The sequence below is a fragment of the Taeniopygia guttata genome, chromosome 14 (genome assembly GCF_048771995.1).
Source record: "Taeniopygia guttata chromosome 14, bTaeGut7.mat, whole genome shotgun sequence".
NCBI classification, from domain to species: Eukaryota; Metazoa; Chordata; class Aves; order Passeriformes; family Estrildidae; genus Taeniopygia; species Taeniopygia guttata.
Window position 1 is genome coordinate 14,179,049 of NC_133039.1, and position 20,019 is coordinate 14,199,067.

Sequence of the window (20,019 nt, forward strand, 5' to 3'; positions counted from 1 at the left end):
AGTGAGGGAGCTCCAGTGGAGATGCCAGGAGGGAAGAAGCAGAGTTAGGGCTCAGCTTTGGCAGGTGCAGCACCCCTGTAACACCCCGGGCCAGAGATTTTTGGGGTGCCAGCTGCACAAGGGGAGCAGCAGGGCTCAGCCTTGGCACAGAGGTGATGGGGACACTACAGCCAAGGCAGGGCTTGGCCCCCACCCACACCCACATCTGTACCCAGGCAGCCCTGCGGGAGAGCAGCAGTGCCCAAAGTGGGACTGTCCAGCCCCTGTGGCTTCCTGAATCACAGCACAAAATTCCCCTGGCCACTGCCAGCCCCGTCGCACGCCAAGAGCCACTCCAAGATCGGCACATCGTGCGGCGCTGCTAATTCCTGCGAGCTGAATCAGCGCCGACAAGGATTGCAAAACCCCCTGAAATGGACCCAAAACAAATCTGTCTCTCTGTGCGATCCAGCGGGGCCGGTAAGCGAGAGCCCCGGCCAGAGCCACCGGCAGGATGGGGGCTCGGCGGGGAGCCACAACGGGAGGAGCTGCCGGCTTCACCGGGGCAAATCCTGCCTGCACCCTGACGTGGCACGGCTGGAGGGCTCTGGTGTCCCAAAAATCACCCCTGGTCCCAGGCATGACCCCACAGAAACCAAAGACAGGTCCCCTGCGTCCCCCAGGTCTGGAGCAGAGCCCCGAGGGGTCATGGCTTGGTGCCAGGGGTCTGGATGCCCAATGGCGTGTGCCAATCACACTGACCCCAGTGCTGCCAGGAAAAGCTTTGGAGCTCATCATCTTCCCGCAAAGCTGGGGAGGCCAGGAGCACCGTGTGGCCGAGGCTGTGGCTCATCTGGGAGTGATTTGGGCGCTGCCATCCCGCCCCAGCACTGGGCTATTTTTACCCAGTGGAATTACGGGACAGGCGACATGGGCTGGGTGGCTGCCCCGCCTTAACCCCTTCATGTGGCTGCCCATGGGGATGGGTCCCACTGGGGTGACACCTGATGGGGTGGGGTGGCCTCTCCCCTTCCTTGTGTCTGAGGGTGGCAGCCAAGCTGGGGCAGGAAAAACCCTTTCCCACTGATGGCAAGCACATGTCAACCCAGGCATCTCTGGGATCTGCAGGGCGATGAGGACAGGAATGGATCTGTCCTGGTCAGGGTTCTTCCTGCTGGGGTGGGTTTTTTCAGAGAACCCCAAAACACCTACCATGGCCCAAAAGGGCTGCTAAGCCCCAGGAGAAAGCAGTGCAGAGGGTGCCAGGCAGGCCAAGAGCAGATCCCATTCCAGCTGGTATCTGGGGAGAGGTTGTGGGGAGACACTGGGAACGTGTGCCACAGTGGGACCATGTGCCTCAGTGAGGTTGGGTGCCCTGGTGCTGGGAGTTGCCAGGGCTGCAAGCCTGACGCCGGGAGCTGTCTCAGCCACAGGCTTTGGCAGGGGCAGGGGTGGGTGTAAGGGACTGAGCCCCCCTGGGCAGTGCCCCCAGGGAACCACCTGGGCCCCTCCATATCCTGCTCCAGCACTGGGGGAGCCAAACAGCCCCAACCCCTCCACAAACATCCTCCTGTGCCAACTCCCTGCTACAGAAAGGTCCCGGCTCCAGCACCTCCTGGCTCTGTCAGACTTTGTATCATGAAGGGTGGTGGGGATCCAGCTGTCTCCATCCCTCAGCCCCACCACCATCCTGCCCTGGAGGGACTTGCCCACTGTTGGAACACGCCACGGGGACCTCTGCTGACCCCGGCATCTCATCCCTACTGATCCAGCCCTAGCCCTGAGCCGTGGCACCTCAGCCTCTCTGGGGACATTTTCAGGACGTTGAAAGAAGCGGTGATGCGAGGAAGCCGCTGTTCTCCTGTCACCACGGTGGTGACAGCCCTGTCCCCATGGTGGTGACAGCCCTGTCCCCGGGCAGTGCTGCGCCGGCCGCCGGGCGTGCGGCTGCGGGGTCTGGTCGGTGACCCCAAGTCGGAGCCGGTAACCCAACCCCGCTGGTGCTGGTTACAATTTAGGGCAACAATAACCTATTGAGGCCCCTTCCTGGCTCCTTGATCTAATTAAAGGGGGCCAGGCAGGGACAAAACCCGAGCTGAAGGTACAGCAGGTACGCAGGGGTGGCACACTGAGGACCAAGATGCAGAGAGGGGCCATGGCCAATTGCATCTCCCACCTCGTGTTCCCTCAGGGTCTGGGCATTGGTGGGGTCAGCTCTTAAGCATGGCCCTGACATGCTTTGAAAATGATGTTTGCGTGGTCAGAAATATCTCACGTGCTCAGGATTTGGGAAAGAGAACCCCCAGATGGCCCATGCTGATGTGGAGGTCCATGGGGCTGGTGCCTCCCACTCTCTGCCCTCTTCCAAGGATGCTGGACAGGGCACAACCAGCCTGAAGGAGGTTTGGTGTTGCTGCGGGCATTGGGGTGAGCTCACTGGGGTGTCCCCCACCTTGGGCCCTGCTTTGGGGTGCCGTGGGGACGCGTGGTGCCGGCTCGGCGGGCGCGGTGGGGATGCGGTGGGGATGCGGACTCCCCTTCCTGCCGGCCTGGCGTCAGTAATGAATGGTATGAGTTTCCTGCCCGCCCACTGATTGCTTCCTCAAAGAGCTTCAACGAGCTGCTGCTGCTGCTGCTGCTGCTGCTCCCCACGCCCCGCTCACCGCCCAACACAGCCCCGTGCCCACTGGGCACCCACGGCCACACCGGACATCCACAGCCAGCCCCGCTGCTGCTCGGCCATCCCCGGGGGCTCTGTCCCTCTGTCCCTCTGTGCCTGTCCCCCAGTTCTAAGCCTGTCCCAAACAGATCTGGTGACCCCAAGACCATCCACCCCGTGCCCTCGCCGCGGCCCCACGGCTCGGGGTGGCTCTGCCGGAGGGAAAACGCGGCCCCCGCCCCGCACCTCCGCCGGGAGCCAGCCCAAATCCCCCTCCTCCATTTGTCATCTCCGCCAGATTTACAGGCGGGAGCGCTTGGGGCTGGAAGCGCGGCTGCCTAAAAGCAGCACCTCCCCAGCACGAAGGGGGGGTCCCCGCTCGCCCCCGCCGCCCCCAGCCCCTCTCGGCTGGCCGCAGGGCCCCGGCGTGACCGCCCGCCAGCCGCATTCCTGAGCCGATAAACCCGGCAGCCAAAATATCTGCAGCCTGTGCTGAGGGGGATGAGCACAGCAGCGCCTGCATCCCCCTTACCCGGCTGGCTCGCCCCGGCCCACCGAGGATTCGGGGTGATTCCCACTGGATTCTCTGCCAAGAGCAATAAAGGACCCCAAGGTCTCCTTGCAGCAGCCGCAGCCTCTCCTGAGAGCGTCCACTGGACGTGGCCTTTGCTCACTGAACTGGCAGAGCTGGTGAGCAGGAGAGCTGGGAGCTGCTCCCCGGGCAGCTGGCAGGAGGCTGAGGGATGCTCCATACCGACCTCACCCCACCATGCCCATGGCAGGTCCTCTCCTCTCCCTTCCTGTCTGTCCTGGCTGCCCCCAGCACTGGCCTGGAGCTGACACCGCTGTGGGGGATGCTGGCAGAGCAGCCAAGGGGTGTCACAGCGCACTCAGCCCCTCACCAGAGCCTGCCCCAGCATCCCGGCCCGTCAGGGAGCCAGCTCGGCACACAGCGAGGGTCCCAGCAAGAGAGTGCATTGCCAGGTGGCCTCCAGTGTATCCCAACAAGTCCAGTGACCCCAACTCCCATCACCCTGGTGGGATGAAGACACAGCCTCCTCCTCCTCTTCCTCCTCCTCCTCCTCCTCCCCCTCCTCCTCCCATTTTCTTGCCCACATGGACGCCAGGCCAGCTCACTGGGCAGCGTGGGAGAGGCCAGGCAAGCTCTAACTGGAGGGTTCCCAGCCTTGGCAGTGCCCACAGATGGAGACGGCTCCATCGTGCTGTGACAGGGGGCACTGACCCCTTGCAGCACCGAGGCTCCTTTTCCACTTCCCCAGGGGTGCCCAGTGAGCGCGGGCCCGGCCACGGACGGCAGGAGTGGGAGGCCAGGGCTGAGCCGCCCCCGTGCTCCAGCACCGCCAAAGGGATTCACTCGCCTGCAGCATCTTGTGGTGCTGCCCCAGTGCACAAGCACACCCGGCACCTCAGACACTGTCCCCAGCAGTGCCCACCCACCAGGGCACTACGGAACACCTCTGTGCCCTCGCTAGCACTGCCTCTGCCCTCTCATCTCTCCCAAATGGTGATGAGGATGCAGCTGCATGGTCCCCGGCTTTGTCTCCAGCCTTGTGGCCGAGTGCTGCTGGTTCCAAGAGCTCTCTGCCAGCTCCTGCTCCACCATCACACTCCTGATGGATCCCTGACCACGACATTTCCACTGCTCACCCTCCCACCCCATGCTGGGTCCCCATCCCTACCCAGGTGAGGTGTCCAGTGCCATGGTGAACATCGCTCCGCTGAGCCTCCGTGTGTCCCACAGCTTCACCTCCCGCTCCCGCATCTGCAGGGACACAGACACGGTGTCAGTGGGCACTGGGGCTGCCTGGATGGCTCCATGGTGACACTGCCTTCATCAGCCACCTCTCGCCACCCCAGCAAGGGCCAGGGCACCTGGCAAGGAGATCTCCTGCTCTCGTCGGGGACAGGCCACCCAAAAAGCACTTGGGGTGCTCTGGCACAAGAGCTACAGGGGTAGGGCTGAAACATCCCAGAGGTGCAGGGCCACCTTCCTGGCAGGGACTGTACCTGGCTGAACCCCACGGAGATGAGGCAATCGCTGGAACCCATCCAGAGCAGCCGGGAGTCCTTGTTGTTGTCGTGTCCCGGGACACTCTGCAAGGCACAGGAGACAGGGCTGTCAGTATTGCTGCCAGCCATGCTGGACATGCTGAGGGGACACGGTGTGCTTCACCAGCTGTGGTTGTGAACTGCTCCAGAGCCGAGTGCTGGCTCCCCTGAGAGCTGCCCTGGGGACAGTGCAGTGGGGACAGCCTGCAAGCAGTGACAGCCCTGCCTCCCCCCCATGCCGGTGTGGTTGCCTTGTGGAGCAGCTGGCTCAGCTCCCAGCAAGGAGCAGAGCGTGGGAGCAGGTAACGTGAGTGTGACAATGGCTGCCGTGTCCCCAGGGCTCTCCCGACACCCAGAGTGCTGCGAGGAAGCTGCTCCATGCCACAGATGCAAGAGGAGGCTCTGCCATGGCGGTGATGACAGAGGGACTTACTTCCCTGGCTGCATCCCCAGGCTCTTTATCCACGCTGAATCCTGGCTCCTGGAGCTGGGTGCCCCGTGTGTGCCCGGATGCTACTGAAACACGGCAAACTGAGCCTGACCATGTTCACCAGACTGCTCTAATCCCCTGCACCCTGCTTCACCTCTCCCCGGGCTCCCTGTGGGGGTGGGACCCCCAACCCATATCTTGGTCCTGCTGAGGACGGGAGGGAAGAGCTTCCACGGGGCTGTCAGCGGGCGTTTCCTGGCTCCCATGTGGTCCCCAGATGGGCCCTGCGGTTCCCGGCACCCCAGTGGGAGCCGCAGGCAGCCCTGGCCCACGGCACAGGCAGCACTCGCAGCCCCTCGCTCTCATTGAGGAGCGCCAAGAACCGGCTGCTAACGAGTTCGGAGCTGGCAGGGAAAGCAGAGGGCTCTGCCAGAGCCAGAGCTGGCACGGCGCTTCCGGGACCTCCACGCAGGGCAGGGGCACCAGGTGGGGGCAGGAGGGGTGGGGCTCCTCATGGAGGAGCCATGAGCTGTGTCCCCCTTGGTGTGGGCTCTGTGACCGTCAGCAAGGCTCTGTCACCGCAGCAGCCAGAGAGGGGCCATGGAGGGGTCGCTCCTCACTGGAGAAGCTCTGCTGGAGCAGCCCCCAGCCCCTGGAGAGAGCCAGGGTGGGAGCAGGCACAGGGTGCCAAGCTTGTCGTGCCCTGGCTCTGTCACGCCAGCTCCCTTGCCAGCACAAACACGGCTCACTTGGAAGAGGCAGCGCTGGCCGAGCCCAGCCCGGCGCTCCCAGCCGCAGGGCCAGGATGTGGGGCAGGAGGGGCCAGCCCCCACCGCCAGCAGGGAGAGGACCTGGAGAAGGGAACGTGTCCCAGGATCGGTGCCAAGAGGGATGGAAACTCCAGGAGCTGGGGCCAGCCTGGCGTCAGCCAGGAGAGCACTTCTGCACCTGAGCCGTGTGGCTGTGGCAGCCACAGCTCAACACCTGCAGACCGCATAACCACCAGCTCCACGGGCCTGTGTCCCACGGGTGCCCCGGACCCCCGGGCGGTGGGGCAGCCCCGGGCTGGCGGAGGGCAGGGCGCTGCCGCGGCGCTCCCAGCCCCCGGCGTGCCGGCTGCGGCGCAGGGCCATGTTTTCTGCATTAGTTCCATCCCGGCTGAGCTGTACGTATGGCAGCAAGTATGCGGGAGGCTGGGCTGCTCCGTGCTCAGCCCGTGCAGATGTTGCCAGAGGTGAGCGTGCGGACAGCAGCTCCCTGCTGCAGAGGGTCTTGGCAGGGACAGGGTGGTGTGGCCGGGCACTGAAGGTGGACACTGGTGCGGTTCAGCCCTGGGACACCCGTGGGGCTGCTGTGGAGCCCTGGGGCTGGCAGAGCTGGGCAGACACCCTGGAATGATGCTGGAGCACCTGGAGCAGGGAACCAGCCACAACCCAAGGGATGGGTGTCCCTCCTGAGCCACTTGTGCCCCCGGCAGGCTGCAAGGAGCCCACCAGCTCTGGACCAGCACGTGGGGATCCACGGAAGCCTCCCAGCTCCCTGCCAGTGCCCAGGCAGCCCAGACTCCTCCTGCCCATTGCAGGGTTCCAGTCCTGCCAGCTTTGGGCAGCCCAGGTTGGGGGGAGCTTGTGCCCCCTCCTCAGAGCCAGATCGGCTGCACAGGGAGAGTTTCCAGCACCATCCCTCTCACAGTCTCAACCAGCCCCTCCTAGGCAGGCTGGGGTAAGGTGCTGGTTTCCATGGGGGTCCCCAGCTCCTCTCCCGTGCAGCAGTGGGGGCTGCGGGGGCCCAGGCCCGGCGTGTCGGGCGCAGCTGTTGGCAGCGATGCGGAGGGGTCAGGAGATGGGAACAGCTGCCCGCAGGGAGCGGCCCCGACGGCTCCACGGCTGCCTGGGAGAGCCTCACACAAAGCCAAGGCTGCTCCGGCTCCCAGGCGATCTCTGTCTCCCTGAGCCGGATGCAGGGCAGGGAGAGCGGGAGGTGGGAGCACAGGGCACAGCCTTGGGCTGGACGGATGGGAGGTGGCCGGGGGGGTCAATGCTCTGCTCTTGGCAGAGCCCCCGTGGCTGGCAGGGCTGGGACAGCTCAGCCCTGCCCGTGGCTAACAGCCCATGAGCATGGCCAACAGCCCATGGACATCTGATCCCCGTGGGAAGCAACCCCAGCAGCACAAATCTGAGTGGGCACAGGAGGCACCAGTGCCAGGCAGAGCTACCCCTTTGCCAGGGAGTGCCAGGGCAAGCAGGGTCTCTGGCCAGGGCACTGTGGGGGACTCTGGGGACAGACACCCACCCCGGGTCCATGCACATGGGGAGGCTGTTGCTCCTTGCACACCCCATGGAGGAACGGCTTCCCGGGAGCTGAGAGGGTTAAACATGCACCGAATCCTCCTCTCCGAACAAAAATGTGAGTGATGTCCTTCCCTTGCCAAATCCCAGTTACTCCAGAGGTAACCAGGAGAACAGAGCAGCCTCTCCCAGGCCAGTCCCTCTCCTGGTCTCTGCCCAGAGCTCAAGGAGACCAGGAGCTGTCACCTGCCCCAGGGGAGTGCAGGGATCCCACAGAGCTGTGGGGCAGCCATCACACTACCAGCACTGGCCCTGGTCTCTGCCAGGTGTGTGGTATGTGTGTGTCACATTGGGCAGGGACCAGGACAAGTCCCCTGCTGCCCATGCCACCTCCCCAGTCCCACTGGCCAGGGCAGCATTGCTGTGACACCCCTGTGCCCTGGGGAACTGGGCACCACCAGGCTCTGCCTCCCCCCCCAACCAGCGCAGCCCCCCTTCTCCATCCAACCCCTCCTGCCCTTGGTGAGGCCAAGGCCATGTCCCAGAGGATGCTGTGGGCCCTGCAAGGGCAGGAAGGTGGGTGGGCTCCCAGTGGGCACAGCTGCCACAAGGCTGGGATGGGAGCAGGACCTCCCTCCCTGGGCAGAAGGGGACTCACTGGCCAGGGGGTGGGCAGGCTGCAGCACCCAGCACTCAGCAGCCACCCCTCCTCTGCTGCCTCCTCCCTCCTCCTGCAGCCACCAGCCCCACAAGCCCTGCTGTGACGCCATCAAATCCCAAAACACCTTTGCCCTCTGGAGAGGAGCCTGCCAGGAATCCCAGGTGAAATACCGTGAGGAGCCCCAGCCCCAGTAACGGAGATGCCAACCTGTGTGGGCCTCAGCTGCTGAGGCCATTCCCAGTGGGAGGTTGGGCACCCAGGCGAGGGCGAGCCGGTGCCACCACACACCCACACCCCTGAGATGCCTCTGGCTCATTCCAGATCCTCCTCGGCTTCCCCATGTCTGCCATACCAAGCGGCATTCCTGGGAAGGACGGCCGAGGGGGAAGCGGAGCGGAGGAAATATAAACAGTCCCGTGCAGCTACGCTGGGGAACAGAAGCATGAGAGCGCCGAGCGTGCGGTGCTATAAATAGGCTGCCCAGAGTCAGGCCAACTTTTTCATAGCTTCCCACGGTCTCCTTGGGAATGTGGGATGCTGTGGACCTTCCCCCAGCCCAGAGGAAGCTGCTGCCGAGGCTGGGAGTCAGGTACCCCCGGGGTGACCCCAGCATGGGATACCGTGACGATGGGGCAGTGGGAGGAAGGCTGAAGTCTCTCTGTGTCCTGATGCGCCTCCCCGATGATGACAAGCGGTCTCCAGCCGGCCCTGGGCTGACAGCTGGATCCTGGGCAGAGGTGACATGGCAGGGTCCATGGAGTTCTGGCTGTGGGCACAGCCAGATCACCTCAAACCTGATCTCCACCACGGCATCACCCTGCCACCACGGCCACGCTGCCCCCAGGAGCCCTCTCCATGGTGTATCTCCCACTGTGGCACAGCTGATGTGGTCCATGGGATGGTGGCTGTGGTCTGGGACAGGGGCTGGAGTCCCTCGTGCCCCCAGAACCTTGAGCAGGGCTGCGACAGCACCAGCTGTGCTTGGGCTGTGAGCCCTGGCTGCTGCCCATCACTGACCCCTGCCCCAGCACAGCCTGCGAGCGGGGGGACAAACCCCCGGCGGGGACAAAGCCCCAGGGACACTGTCCCAGCTGTCCCCAGGCTCATTAGCACAGCTCAGGACGGCGGAGCGGGAGCGGGGCGGGCGCTGGCCCGGTGCGGCCGTTCCCTCGGCCCCGGCCCTGCCCGAAGGAAGTTTCTCGTGAGAACGGAGCCGGCTCCTCTCCATCCCACACTGCTCAGCCCCGCAGCCCCGCACGGACGGCCTGTCCCGGGAGCCAGGTGCTGCCAGATGCACACACAGCCCCTGGCACCAGCCTGTGGAAGGTGGCCAGAGCAGTGGGCAAGCAGAGATGCCACCTTAGTAGCCCAGGGCATATCCGAATCATTGCCCCACACTGCTGGTGACCCACCTGAGGCACGAGCTGGGTATGGGATGGGTATGGAGCTTCCCGGTGCTCAAGCTCCCTGCTCAGCCTCGTGTCCCCTGCCCACCAAGGGCAGGACCGGGGGGACACGGGAGGGACCTTTGGTGGGGTTTGCACGGGGATTGCAGGAGGGTGAGAGCAGGAGCAGCGATCCTGAGCCTTGGCAGGGCCGAAGCTGAAAGGGAGAGGACGTGACTCGCTTCCAGGGGGAGGGTCAAGGCTAGGAGGGCGACCACCACCCTGTGGGAGGGGAGGACAGGCGGCCGTGGCAGGGTGGCCTTGGGAGGGGATAAGGCAGAGCACAGAACTCACAGAACTCTTTGGAAGAACAGCAGTGCTTGGACCTGGACCCAGCCAGCAGCAGGAGTGTGGCTCCACGGGGTGGCAAGGCAGGACCCAGGGCAGCCCTGGCATCTCCACTGCCAGCTCAGGGCACAGAGAGCAGCAATAGGGTGTGAGCACAGCCCTGACGTTCACAAAGGGGCTGCAGCAAAGCGATGGGGATCCAGCAGAATGAGGCCACTGCTCTCCCAAAGGAAATCGTGGCCCTGGGTACATACCAGGCACTCCACGGGGTCAGCCAGACCCCGGCCATGCTGCGTCACACACGTCTGCCCGCTGCTGGGATATGCTCAAAATAGCTGCCACGGGCGTAGCCGGGAATGGGGGGTCAGGACCTGGCGGGGATATGGCCACAAGGTGTGGGCAGCCTGCCAGTCACCCTCCTTGTCACCCACCCTCGGTCCCCAACCCCATGTGTGCCACATCCATGGTACCTGACAGCAGCACCAGGTATTAGGAGGAGTGACCACTCCTCCCTGAGCTTATTTTAGCTCCTTCTCATTCTTTCCCCCTGCTCTAAACAAAGGAATGTTTAATGAGGCAGGCTTGGCAAATTAAGAAATGCAGCCGGAGGAGCAGCCTGGGGCTGGCTCTTGGCTCCACAGAGGGACCAGGGTGAGCCAGCAGCGGGACCCTGTGCCGGCTGTGAGGAAACCCAGCCCACGGTGCTGCAGGAGCCAGCACAGCTGGGAAACCCATCCTGCAGCTCACCTCTGCAAAAAACCAGGCAACTTCAAAGCCAGGAGCCTGCGAGGTGCTGGCACCGCACGGCGGCCCCGGCATCACCCGGGGCTGTAACTGCGCTGGGCCGGGGGGAGAAGGAGACTTTCCAACCAACCCAGCCCTCCAGCAATGGGGAAAAGAGACAAGAACAAAACCCAGGAGCGTTATTCTTCTTGGCTAAGCAAGCCCTGCGCAAACTTCCAGAGGATTTATGGCATTTTAAAGTTTTCCCCTTCAGCAGAGCACTTCTCCAAGACTAAACATCTCCATCCACTGCGAGCCGGCCGGGCAGGGCCGCGGCAGCGAAGGTGAATATTTCTCTTGGCAAACACGGAGTGCCGGCCCCGGGCTGGATCAGACAGCAGTGGAGGGAAGTGAACTGCCTGCTTTGAACAGCCACCATCATTCACACGTTATTTTTAATAGCTCAGCGAGACAGAGTCCACCCTCCCCGGGAGACTTGGCTCGAGCCCATCGCACTCACAGCTCCGCCATCAGACAAGCCGACAGGTCTGGCAGGGGGAGAAGGGGGGCCAGGAGGGAGGGGAGCACTGAGGCAAGCAGTGGATAAATTTTGGAGTAGAGACTGGGATCTTCCAGCCATGCTGAGGCAACTGGAGCAGGACAGGATTGTGACAGCTGCTGGAGTGCTGGGAGCACTTTGCCCAGGCTCGTCCGCACGTGTCACCGCTGGGTTTGTGTTTATTTTTTGTAGTGGGGTATTTATAAGGCTGCCTGAAGGGTCAGGGCATCATTTGTACTGTAGAAAGCACCCAGGGGCCTTTGGGGAGCTCAGCACCTGGGTTGTGTGCAGGAGCAGGTGGAAAGTCCTGGTGCAGCCCTGGAGCTCTGTCTCCCTTCCATCACCGTGCCCGAGCAGCCCTGGAGCTCTGGCTCCCTTCCATCACCGTGCCTGAGCACTGTCACCAGAGCCCAGTGGCTCCCTGAGCCCACAGGCAGCAGGAGATCCACCACGAATGACAGAGTCCACTGCAGCCATCTCACCCTGCTCTCCACTGCATCCCTCCCTTCCCAAGGGCTTCCAGCCCCTTCTGCAGCCAGAGCCCCCAAACCACAGGAAACCTCTAATAAGAGGCTGTTTGAACTTGACGTCAAGGCTTAAATTCTCTCCTTATTTCCTAATCACTGTTATTTGCTGAGCTGTGCAGAGCCAGCTGCTCAGCCCTTGCCCTTGGTCCAGCTCCCACAGGGCAGGGCAGAGCCCAGGAGCCTGCAGAGCCCAGAGCCCTCACACCATGGGGCTGGTGGCTGGCATGTGCCACTGCACTGGGGGTGCTCCCTGGCCTGGTGGGAGGGCAGGGGCCCCCTGCTGAACCCACCAGGGTTAAGGGGACAGCCCTATTCCCCCTGCCCTTAGCTCCTTGCCTTTCCCAAGCCCAGCCAGGGCTGGGATGGTTTGGGGGACCAAATCTCACCCCCCTGCAGGCAACAGGGTGGGCAGGGCTGCCTGCAGCACATCCGGAGGGGGCATACCTGGGAGGCAGCTGGGCCTGCTCGGGGGTCAAAGATCCGAAGTTTCTTGTCCTGGTGAGATAAAAGAAAACAGAGGAGGGTTAAGGACCTTGGGGCCAGCAGGATGTCAGGATGCAAAAGGCAGAAGACTGGAGTGTGCAGCCAACCCCTTCCTGCCCATCTCTCCTGCCTGCAGTGCTTACTCCTATGGATAGCTTGCACTGTGTCCTCACACATCGTGGGCAGGGGGGCAGCCCCAGTACCCCCAGAGCCTCACCAGCACCCCAACACCCTCAAAACTGTTCCCAGGAAAGGAGCAGGGAACCTGACACTCAGATGCCATCCTGACAGTGCTGCAGGACAACGAGTCCCTTCCTGCCTGGCACCCTCTGCCAAATGGAGCATGGCTGGCAGGGTACAGAGGCAACAAAGGGGTGCCCGGGTGCCAGCCCTGTGCCAGGGGGCTGTTTGGGGAGCACGCATTGTGCCAGCCAGAGCCACACGGCACAGGGGCTGATCTGCACCCCAGCCTGCACGGCTTGGGCTGGGCATGGGGCTCCATCCATGAGCTGGGACCCCGACTCGGGCCGGGCTCCGGGCTCCGGGCTCATCCCGGGGCGCAGCGCGGTTCTCCCCCGCAAACCCTTCGCTGTTCCTCGGCACGGCGCGGGATGCGCTCCCAGCCTGGGGCTGGGGCTGAGGCTGTGTGCTCGGAGCTGCTTGCCCAGCCCCCGGGCACGCCTGCGGGGCTCGTGGCTTGCACACTCGCTTGCACACTCGCTTGCACACTCCCTTGCGCGCACGTTCCCGGCGCGTCCCGCAGCGAGCGGCCGGCGCCATCTAGTGCTGCTCCCTGCCCACTCCTGCCCTTTTCCACCCCAAAACTTCCCGTCCCTCCACGCTCCCCATGCCTGGAAGTGCTCCAGGCCAGACTGGATGGAGCTCTGAGCACCCCGGGCTAAGGTAAGGTGTGGTGGGGGAAAGAGACGAGCTTTAAGGTGCCTTCCAAGCCAAACCATTCTGGGATTCTGCGAAGTGGGTGCCCCCCAGGATGAGGGTACATCCAGCAGCTGGCAGACAGCCCATCCCTGCCGTGCCACAGTGAGGTCCCCCCGGGCACTGCTCACCTTGCAGGAGGTGCCGAGGAGGCGCCCGTCTCGCTTCCAGGTCAGGCTCTGCAGCTGGTCCCCGTGGGAATCCAGGACTGCGGGGATAAAGCACGGTCAGGGCCAGGATCAAGCAGGGTCCCTCCTGCAGACAGGGCAGGAGCCATCACTCTCCCACCAGATTTACAGGAGAAATCTGGCCTTTCCAAAGGGGTGGTGGCAGCCAGGATGCAGTGGGACACTGCTGTGTCTGAGCAGGGAGCGTTCCTGTGCTGCTGGCAGCTGGATACAAAGAGCAGGAGCCCTGGGAAAGCCACAGGCCTATGCTGCCACCCATCTCTGGGATGGCTGAGGTCTGGGCAAGGCTGGTCAGCAGCCACCCACATCTACCCATGCCCTAGCACATGGAGAGAAAGGGACCTGTCACCCAGGGGATCCCCAGCAGAGCTCCTGTGACACCTTGGGCAGTACCAGAACATTTCACACCACTGCATCAGAGTGCAGGGCAGCACAAGGTGCAAGGGCTGTGGTGCTCTGCCCAAAAAGCCACCTGAGCTGCCTGTTTGGTGACACCGAGGTCAGGCCTCGGGCCCAGGCATTGGCACAGTGAGGACACATGGAGCAGACACATGGGTAGGTGTGGGAATCCAGGGCTTCCCTCTGGCTGCCCTGGCAGGTCTGGGACACTGGCAGGGGTCAGGAACCCCCCTGGACAGAGCCCCCAGAGACACTGTCTGTGATCTCTGTCCATGGAAAAGAGTTTTCAATCTTACAGGATCAGTTACAAGCTCTGAGTGTTTGATATAAGTCATAATTAAGTGTGGCACAGGTGCAAAAGTAAAATTTTAGGTTTCTAGATGAGGGGTCCAAAGGGGACAAGATGGAGGAAATTGGGTGTGTCTTGTCCTTTTTCTCCTTCTTCATGCCCTCCATGTTTCACTGTGGTGTTGGCATTTTTCTGTTGGTTTAGGCTGGGGACACACTGTCCAACGTAGGTGACAGATATTGGCACGTTATTGTAAATCCAGCACAGGTAGTTTGTGGTATTTAATGTTTGTACCATCCCACTGAGGGCAGAGCCCCACACGCTGCCCTGCAGGACAGAGCTGCGGCAGGGCAGCAGAACATGTTAGAGATAAACAGAATAAACAACCTTGGAACCAGCACAGACCAATTATGGCTTCTTCTTTGGCAGCGGGGCAGACAGACAGAGACTTTCTACAATCTTGGAGTCATCAATAGCACAGATTCCAACAGGTAGGATACAAGGGGAGGACACACGGGGAGGACACATGGAGGGACACACAGGGAGGACACATGGAGGGACACACAGGGAAGACACGTGTCATGGGCAGTCACAGCCATGCCTACCTGTCAGGGGCTGCTGCTGGCCCAGGTCCCACACGGTGACTCTCTTCCCCGCACCGCTGGCCAGGACAGCATCTGCCGTGGGGTGGAACTGCAGCACATCCACCGGGGCCCCCCCGGGCCCCAGGGTCAGCCCCACGCCACCAGGAATGTCCTGGCCACTCTCGGGCAAGCGCCACACCTTCACCTGCAGCCCCAGGAGAGGAGGGGGTCAGTCCCAGGGCAGGCGAGCAGGAGCCCACTGGGTGCTGGCAGTGCCCCACCTGGGCTCGCTGTTTTCTCAGGGTTTGGTCCCTGAGGTCCCTGAGCATTCCCAGGTGATCCCTCATTGTAGCTTGGTGGGATCAGATCCATTTGGGAGGAGGCTGATCCTGACCATCTGCTCTGTCCCCCTGGGGATGTCCCTCTCGGCTTTCCCGAAGCTGGCACCCTCCACCCCGTGCTCCTCTCACTCCCATCACTCCAGCTCTGCTGTGAATCCCAGAGACACGCTGGGGGTCACAAGGTGTCCCCTTGGGACCCCTGTCCCTGAGCACTCACCGTCTCATCAGCAGAGCCTGTGGCCAGCAGGAGCTGATCAAAGGGTGAGAAGTCAAAGTCTGTGACCACATCTGGAAGGAGAAGGGCAGAAGTTTGTCCCCACCTTCCCCTGCAGACAGCGTGTCTGCCCCTCTGCTCTTCCCAGCCTGATTCCTTCCCTACACACTCATCAGTGGGGGGCAGTTTCAGCTCCATCAAGGGGTTTTGGAACAACTCAGCTTTGCTGTGAGTGCCTGAGCCCCTCTACTCTGTCCCTCAGCGACTTGCACCCCTTTGGCAGGGTTAGGAACCCTGGAGGGGGCATCCCCCTGTCTGATTCATGCACCAACACCCCCAAAAGGCACAGGGAACAGCACCAGGGTGTCTGTGCCATGTCCTGCTGGAGCCACGCTGGTGACAAGGCTCCCTTTGTCACAGCAGGGCCGGCATGCCAGCGGCAGGGATGCTCCGGCGGCAGGGCCCGGCGGGAGGAAGGCTGGCACCGGCGGCAGCAGCCCCTCGGATGCAGTTGGCACGCTCAGAAAAGTAGGTCACTGTGTACTTTTCTGCTTCCAGGAGACAGGCCCCGGAGGCATGAAGAGCAGGCAGCTCGCTCAGCTGCATCCACCCGGGAGCAGAGAAAATCCATTCCCTGCCACCGAGGCGTTCTCTGGCTTCAAAGGACTCGTGCTGATCCCATTAGGAAGCTGTGGAGGTGGCACTGCTCTTGTGCACCCCTCTGGCGCTGCCAGAAGAACTCACTGCCCGCCTTTCCAGCCTGAGGAAGCTCCTGGTGCCAGGGGCTGAGGTGGCACAGGCTGGGCCAGGGCACACCTGCAGGGAGGTGGTGCTAGAACCAGCTCCCATCTTGCTGCTCTGGTGTAATTTTGGGGAAATGGGTGGTCAGTGCCCTTCAGGTTGCCACTGCTGCTCCAGCAACAGGAGAGGGGCACCCTGAGGTGGGCACTACCCCTCCCTGAGCCTGGGCAGGGCAGAGCCCTGCTTCTCTGCCAGCAGCCATGCTGCCACTGCCTCTTCCCTGCCACACTCACTCTGCCCACATCAGAGCTGCTGGTCCAGCTTGTTCCTCCTGCCACTGGAGGCAGTGATGCCTCAGTGATGCCAACTCCAGCCTGGCACTGGGTGTACTGGGGATTTCAGGGCATGCTATGAGTAATGTGGAAAGGCAGTGCTAGAAGGGTGAGAGGAAGAGCTACATGTTCAGGCCTCACTGCAGCCTGAGATGAAGGAACATGGATTGCTGCCAGCCTGGTAGAGCCCTTCCTTGTGTCATCCTGCCCACGGGTGATGGTCCCTGGCAGGTCCCCATGTCCCTTGCCTGGCAGACAGCTCACCACAGCCTGCCAGGCTTGAACTCAGCACCCGGGCCCCCTCCACAGCCCATGTGGAGCTAAACACGTCCTATGGAGGGAGGAGGTGGCACCTGACACCCACCTGAGTGGCAGCAGAGCTGAGATACGGTCCTCTTGCCCCCATCCTCGCACTCCAGGGGCACAATGCCCAGCACACCTATGGGAGAGGGCACAGGAGCAGGTCAGGAACACCCCCGGCCTGGGACACACGAGGGGCACCCAGCTTTGCAGTGCAAGCCAAGAGGTGTGGGCCTGTCAGCACTTTGGGGGATCTCAGGGAAACCCTCCTCCACTCACCCTGGTGCCCCTGAGGTCAGGGGGACTGACCCACCACCCAGCCCCACAGGGACCCCTGGCACGAACCCATCCCACTCCCCAAGCAGTGCTGGGGATCCTCACCGGCTCCCTCGGCGCTGAAGGCGATCCAGCGGCAGCTGGACTTCACGTGGTTCCCACAGGAGGGGACAGAGCCCGCTCGGACACCGCTGATCCACGCCTGGGCACACAGGGAAAAACCTTATCAGGGTTGCCTGCTTATGGCAGGGCCTGGAGCACAGCTGCAGCATGGCACAGCATGGCACAGCATGGCCAGAGACCCTCAGCCCCAGAGGAGCTGCCGTGCCAATGGAGAGCTGGAGACTGGCAATGCCAACGGGATTATCCCGTCCTCTGTGGTGTCCTCTGGGGTGTCCCAGGCCAAGGTGGCTGCTCCTGCTCCTGTCACAAAGCACAGCCCCTCACTGGGGCTGAAGGGTGGGACACAGCAGCATCCCAGCTCCCAGACTGTCCCACCTCTGGGCTGTCCCACGGTGGGAAGTGCCCAGAGGTCTTTGCAATAATTGGTGCCAGAGAATCTGGATGGGACAAAAGCTCTTGGGCTGTGAAGCACCACAAGGTCAAGCTGTGGCTGACTGAGGCCAACAGACACCTCCAGCAGCACACTTCCCACATGGACACACAGCCAAGGAGCTGCAATACAGCTCCAAAACCAAACTCCCACTCTGCAGTGTTTCTCAGGGCTGAGCACTGCACTTGTGGGGCCCTGGGACACCCTCCATCAGCCAGACCCACGCCAGGCAACACAGACACCCCACCTCAAGCAGCCACGAGGGCTACAAGCTCCCTGGCACTCCCAGGGCCAAGTCCACCCCCTGACAGCGGCAATGGCAGGTGTTTTATGGCTGGCACCAGGCCTGTGTGCCCACAGCAGCCCCCGCAGCTGCAGCAGGTGTCCAGAGCAGTGGAAACCCCACAAACTGGGCAGATGCCTGGGTAGGGAAGGGAAACCCCAAGCCCCAGGTCTCCTCTCCTTGCACAACTTCCGTTTGAGGCCTGACAGGGAGCAGTGGTTCCTGCAGCATTTCCTCCCCTCACAGCTCAGTGCAGACCTGTTAACCCTTCTCCTGCCAAAGGCAGGTTCCTGTCCCCACACGCAGCAGGTGGGCAGGGGGCTGCACTGGGGAGGGGAACAGGTCAGGAGCATGAGCAGGACCCTGGAATAAGGGCCCCACTATCTGCATCCCACCACCCTGCATTGCACTCTCAGTGAGGGTGACACCAGTCACATCTGGCCCCCAGCACCCAGGGGTGCCAGCAGGACCCCTGCAGTGAGGTTTCACAGAGCTGGTCCATCCTGACCCCACAATTTCCCCACACACAGGCAGCAGCCCTCAAGGCAGCGATCCTTCCCTGCAGTGTGGCAGCATGGCCAGGAAAGCACATGAAAGCATCCTGGCTACATCCCTAGAACAAACTGTGAGCTCTCAAGGGCCATCTGTCAGCAGAGCCGTGCAGATGCTGCCTGAAGAGCAGCATCAGATGTGATCCCTGATGTTTACACTGCGCTTCCTGATCCAGCCAGGTCGGGTGTCTGCTTGTGCCTCCATAAACAGGTGCTCAGCTGGGGACACAACAGAGCTTCCCGCTGTGACACCTGAGATGGGCTTGGTGACAAGACTTCCTTCTCCACCTGCTGTCCTACCGGGAGTGTGTGGCCTCACTTCCAAGGATATGTTTCATGCCTGAATGGGAAAAGCCTTTTGGAGAGGCCTTGCACAGCAGATCCCTCCCTGCACACAGGGAGAGCACGCTGCCCCTCGGAGCTCCCCCACCACAGAACCAACACCAGGATGGGATGTCCCTGCCTGCAGGATGCCATGTCCCAGCCACGTCCCACCCCACAGCCACGCACATTCCCCTCTGCCAGTGACTCATCTGAACCCTGGGATTCACAGCCAACCATTCAGCCAAACTGAGATTTCAGTGACCTGAGACACACCAAGGCTGGCACACCATGGGCACGGGGGCACCATGTCCCCTCCCATGGCTGAAGCTCAGAGGATGTTTTGGGTGCTTGCTGGATTTGCAGAGGTGTGTGAGCACAGGCCACAGGTGGGTGCAAGGACAGCTTGGCTGGGAAGTTACAGACAAGGAGTGTGTGCACACCCAAGGGCTGGGAGCAGCAGCAGCCTCACTCATGGCCACGGTGCTGAGGAGGTGCTGGGTGAAGGGGACTCATCTTGGGAAGCCCCCAAAAGGGCTGTGTGTCCTGGGAATGCTCCCTGATACCACTCACCCAGCCCTGCCCTGCCAAATCTGTAGGGATAGGGACCTGGGAGATTGCTCTGGCCCAGCTCTGTGGTTTGGGGGACAGCACGGCAGGGCTACCCACTGCCAACAGCATGCCAGGATGGATCGTGATGCTTGGCCCCAGCGGTGGTGGGGCTCAGCAGCACCCCGTGGGGCCCAGCACTTCCTCCGTGCCCGCGGAGCGGGGTGGCAGGAGCGAGGCCCAGCATTTCGCTCTCGCTGCGTGCTCCCCTGGCTGGCACAGGCCAGGAGGGTGAGATACCGAACGGCAGCGGGCAGCACGAACCGGGGATGCACCGCCCGTGCCAGCCGTGCCAGCGGCAGGAGGGGAGCAGCCACCACGGGACGGGTACCCCATGCCAGCCGCTGCCGGTCGGGGGCCGCCCCACCTGCGGAGCGCCCCGGGGCTGAATCCTCCGCGGAGCCCGGGATGGGCAGCAGCGGGTGCCAAGGAGGGGATACCCGGGGACCACCCCGCACCGCGGCCGGGAGAACCGAGCACGGCCCCGCCCCACCGGCGATGCCGCGGGGCCCGGACCGCGCCCTGCCGGTGCCGCGGGGCGGGGCCGGTGCTGCCCCGTGCCCGTGCCCGTCCCTGTCCCTGCCCGCCGGCAGCCCCGGCCCCGCCGCCCCCGCCATCCCCCGCTACTGGCGGGTCCCGCAGCGCTCACCTCCCTGCGGGGCAGCCGGGCCTCGGTGTGCCGGAACTTGGACGCCTTGAAGCGGTTCATGGTGCTCCAGCCGTACCGCTCCGAGCCGTGCCCAGCCCAGCCCAGCCCGGCCCGGCTCGGCCCGGCCCCGCCGCTCCGCCCGCCCCGAGCCCCGCCCCGCGCTCCGCCCCTGGGCTGGCCCCGCCGGACCCCCTCACGTGTGTCTCGTGTGTCACCGTGTGTCACCGTGTGTCCCGTGTGTCATCGTGTGTCACCGTGTGTCACCGTGAGCGGGGCACTGACCCCCAGCCCCGGCTCCTGGGACCCCCGCCAGAGCCTCCAACCCCGGCGTGGAGCCACCG

General features: G+C 63.1%; 1 protein-coding gene across 1 annotated transcript in view; it reads right to left on the minus strand.

Annotated features, from left to right (window-relative positions):
• LOC100219950 (coronin-7) overlaps positions 1-19,835 on the minus strand; it is a 38,542-nt gene extending 18,707 nt beyond the window's left edge. Inside the window, 9 exon segments of the mRNA XM_072935932.1 lie at positions 4,339-4,421; positions 4,667-4,753; positions 12,074-12,124; positions 13,180-13,256; positions 14,530-14,713; positions 15,067-15,137; positions 16,501-16,575; positions 16,818-16,914; positions 19,679-19,835. Of these exon segments, the coding sequence (XP_072792033.1) occupies positions 4,339-4,421; positions 4,667-4,753; positions 12,074-12,124; positions 13,180-13,256; positions 14,530-14,713; positions 15,067-15,137; positions 16,501-16,575; positions 16,818-16,914; positions 19,679-19,738 (785 nt within the window). The 5' untranslated portion in view covers positions 19,739-19,835.
• Between the last annotated feature and the right edge of the window lie 184 nt (positions 19,836-20,019).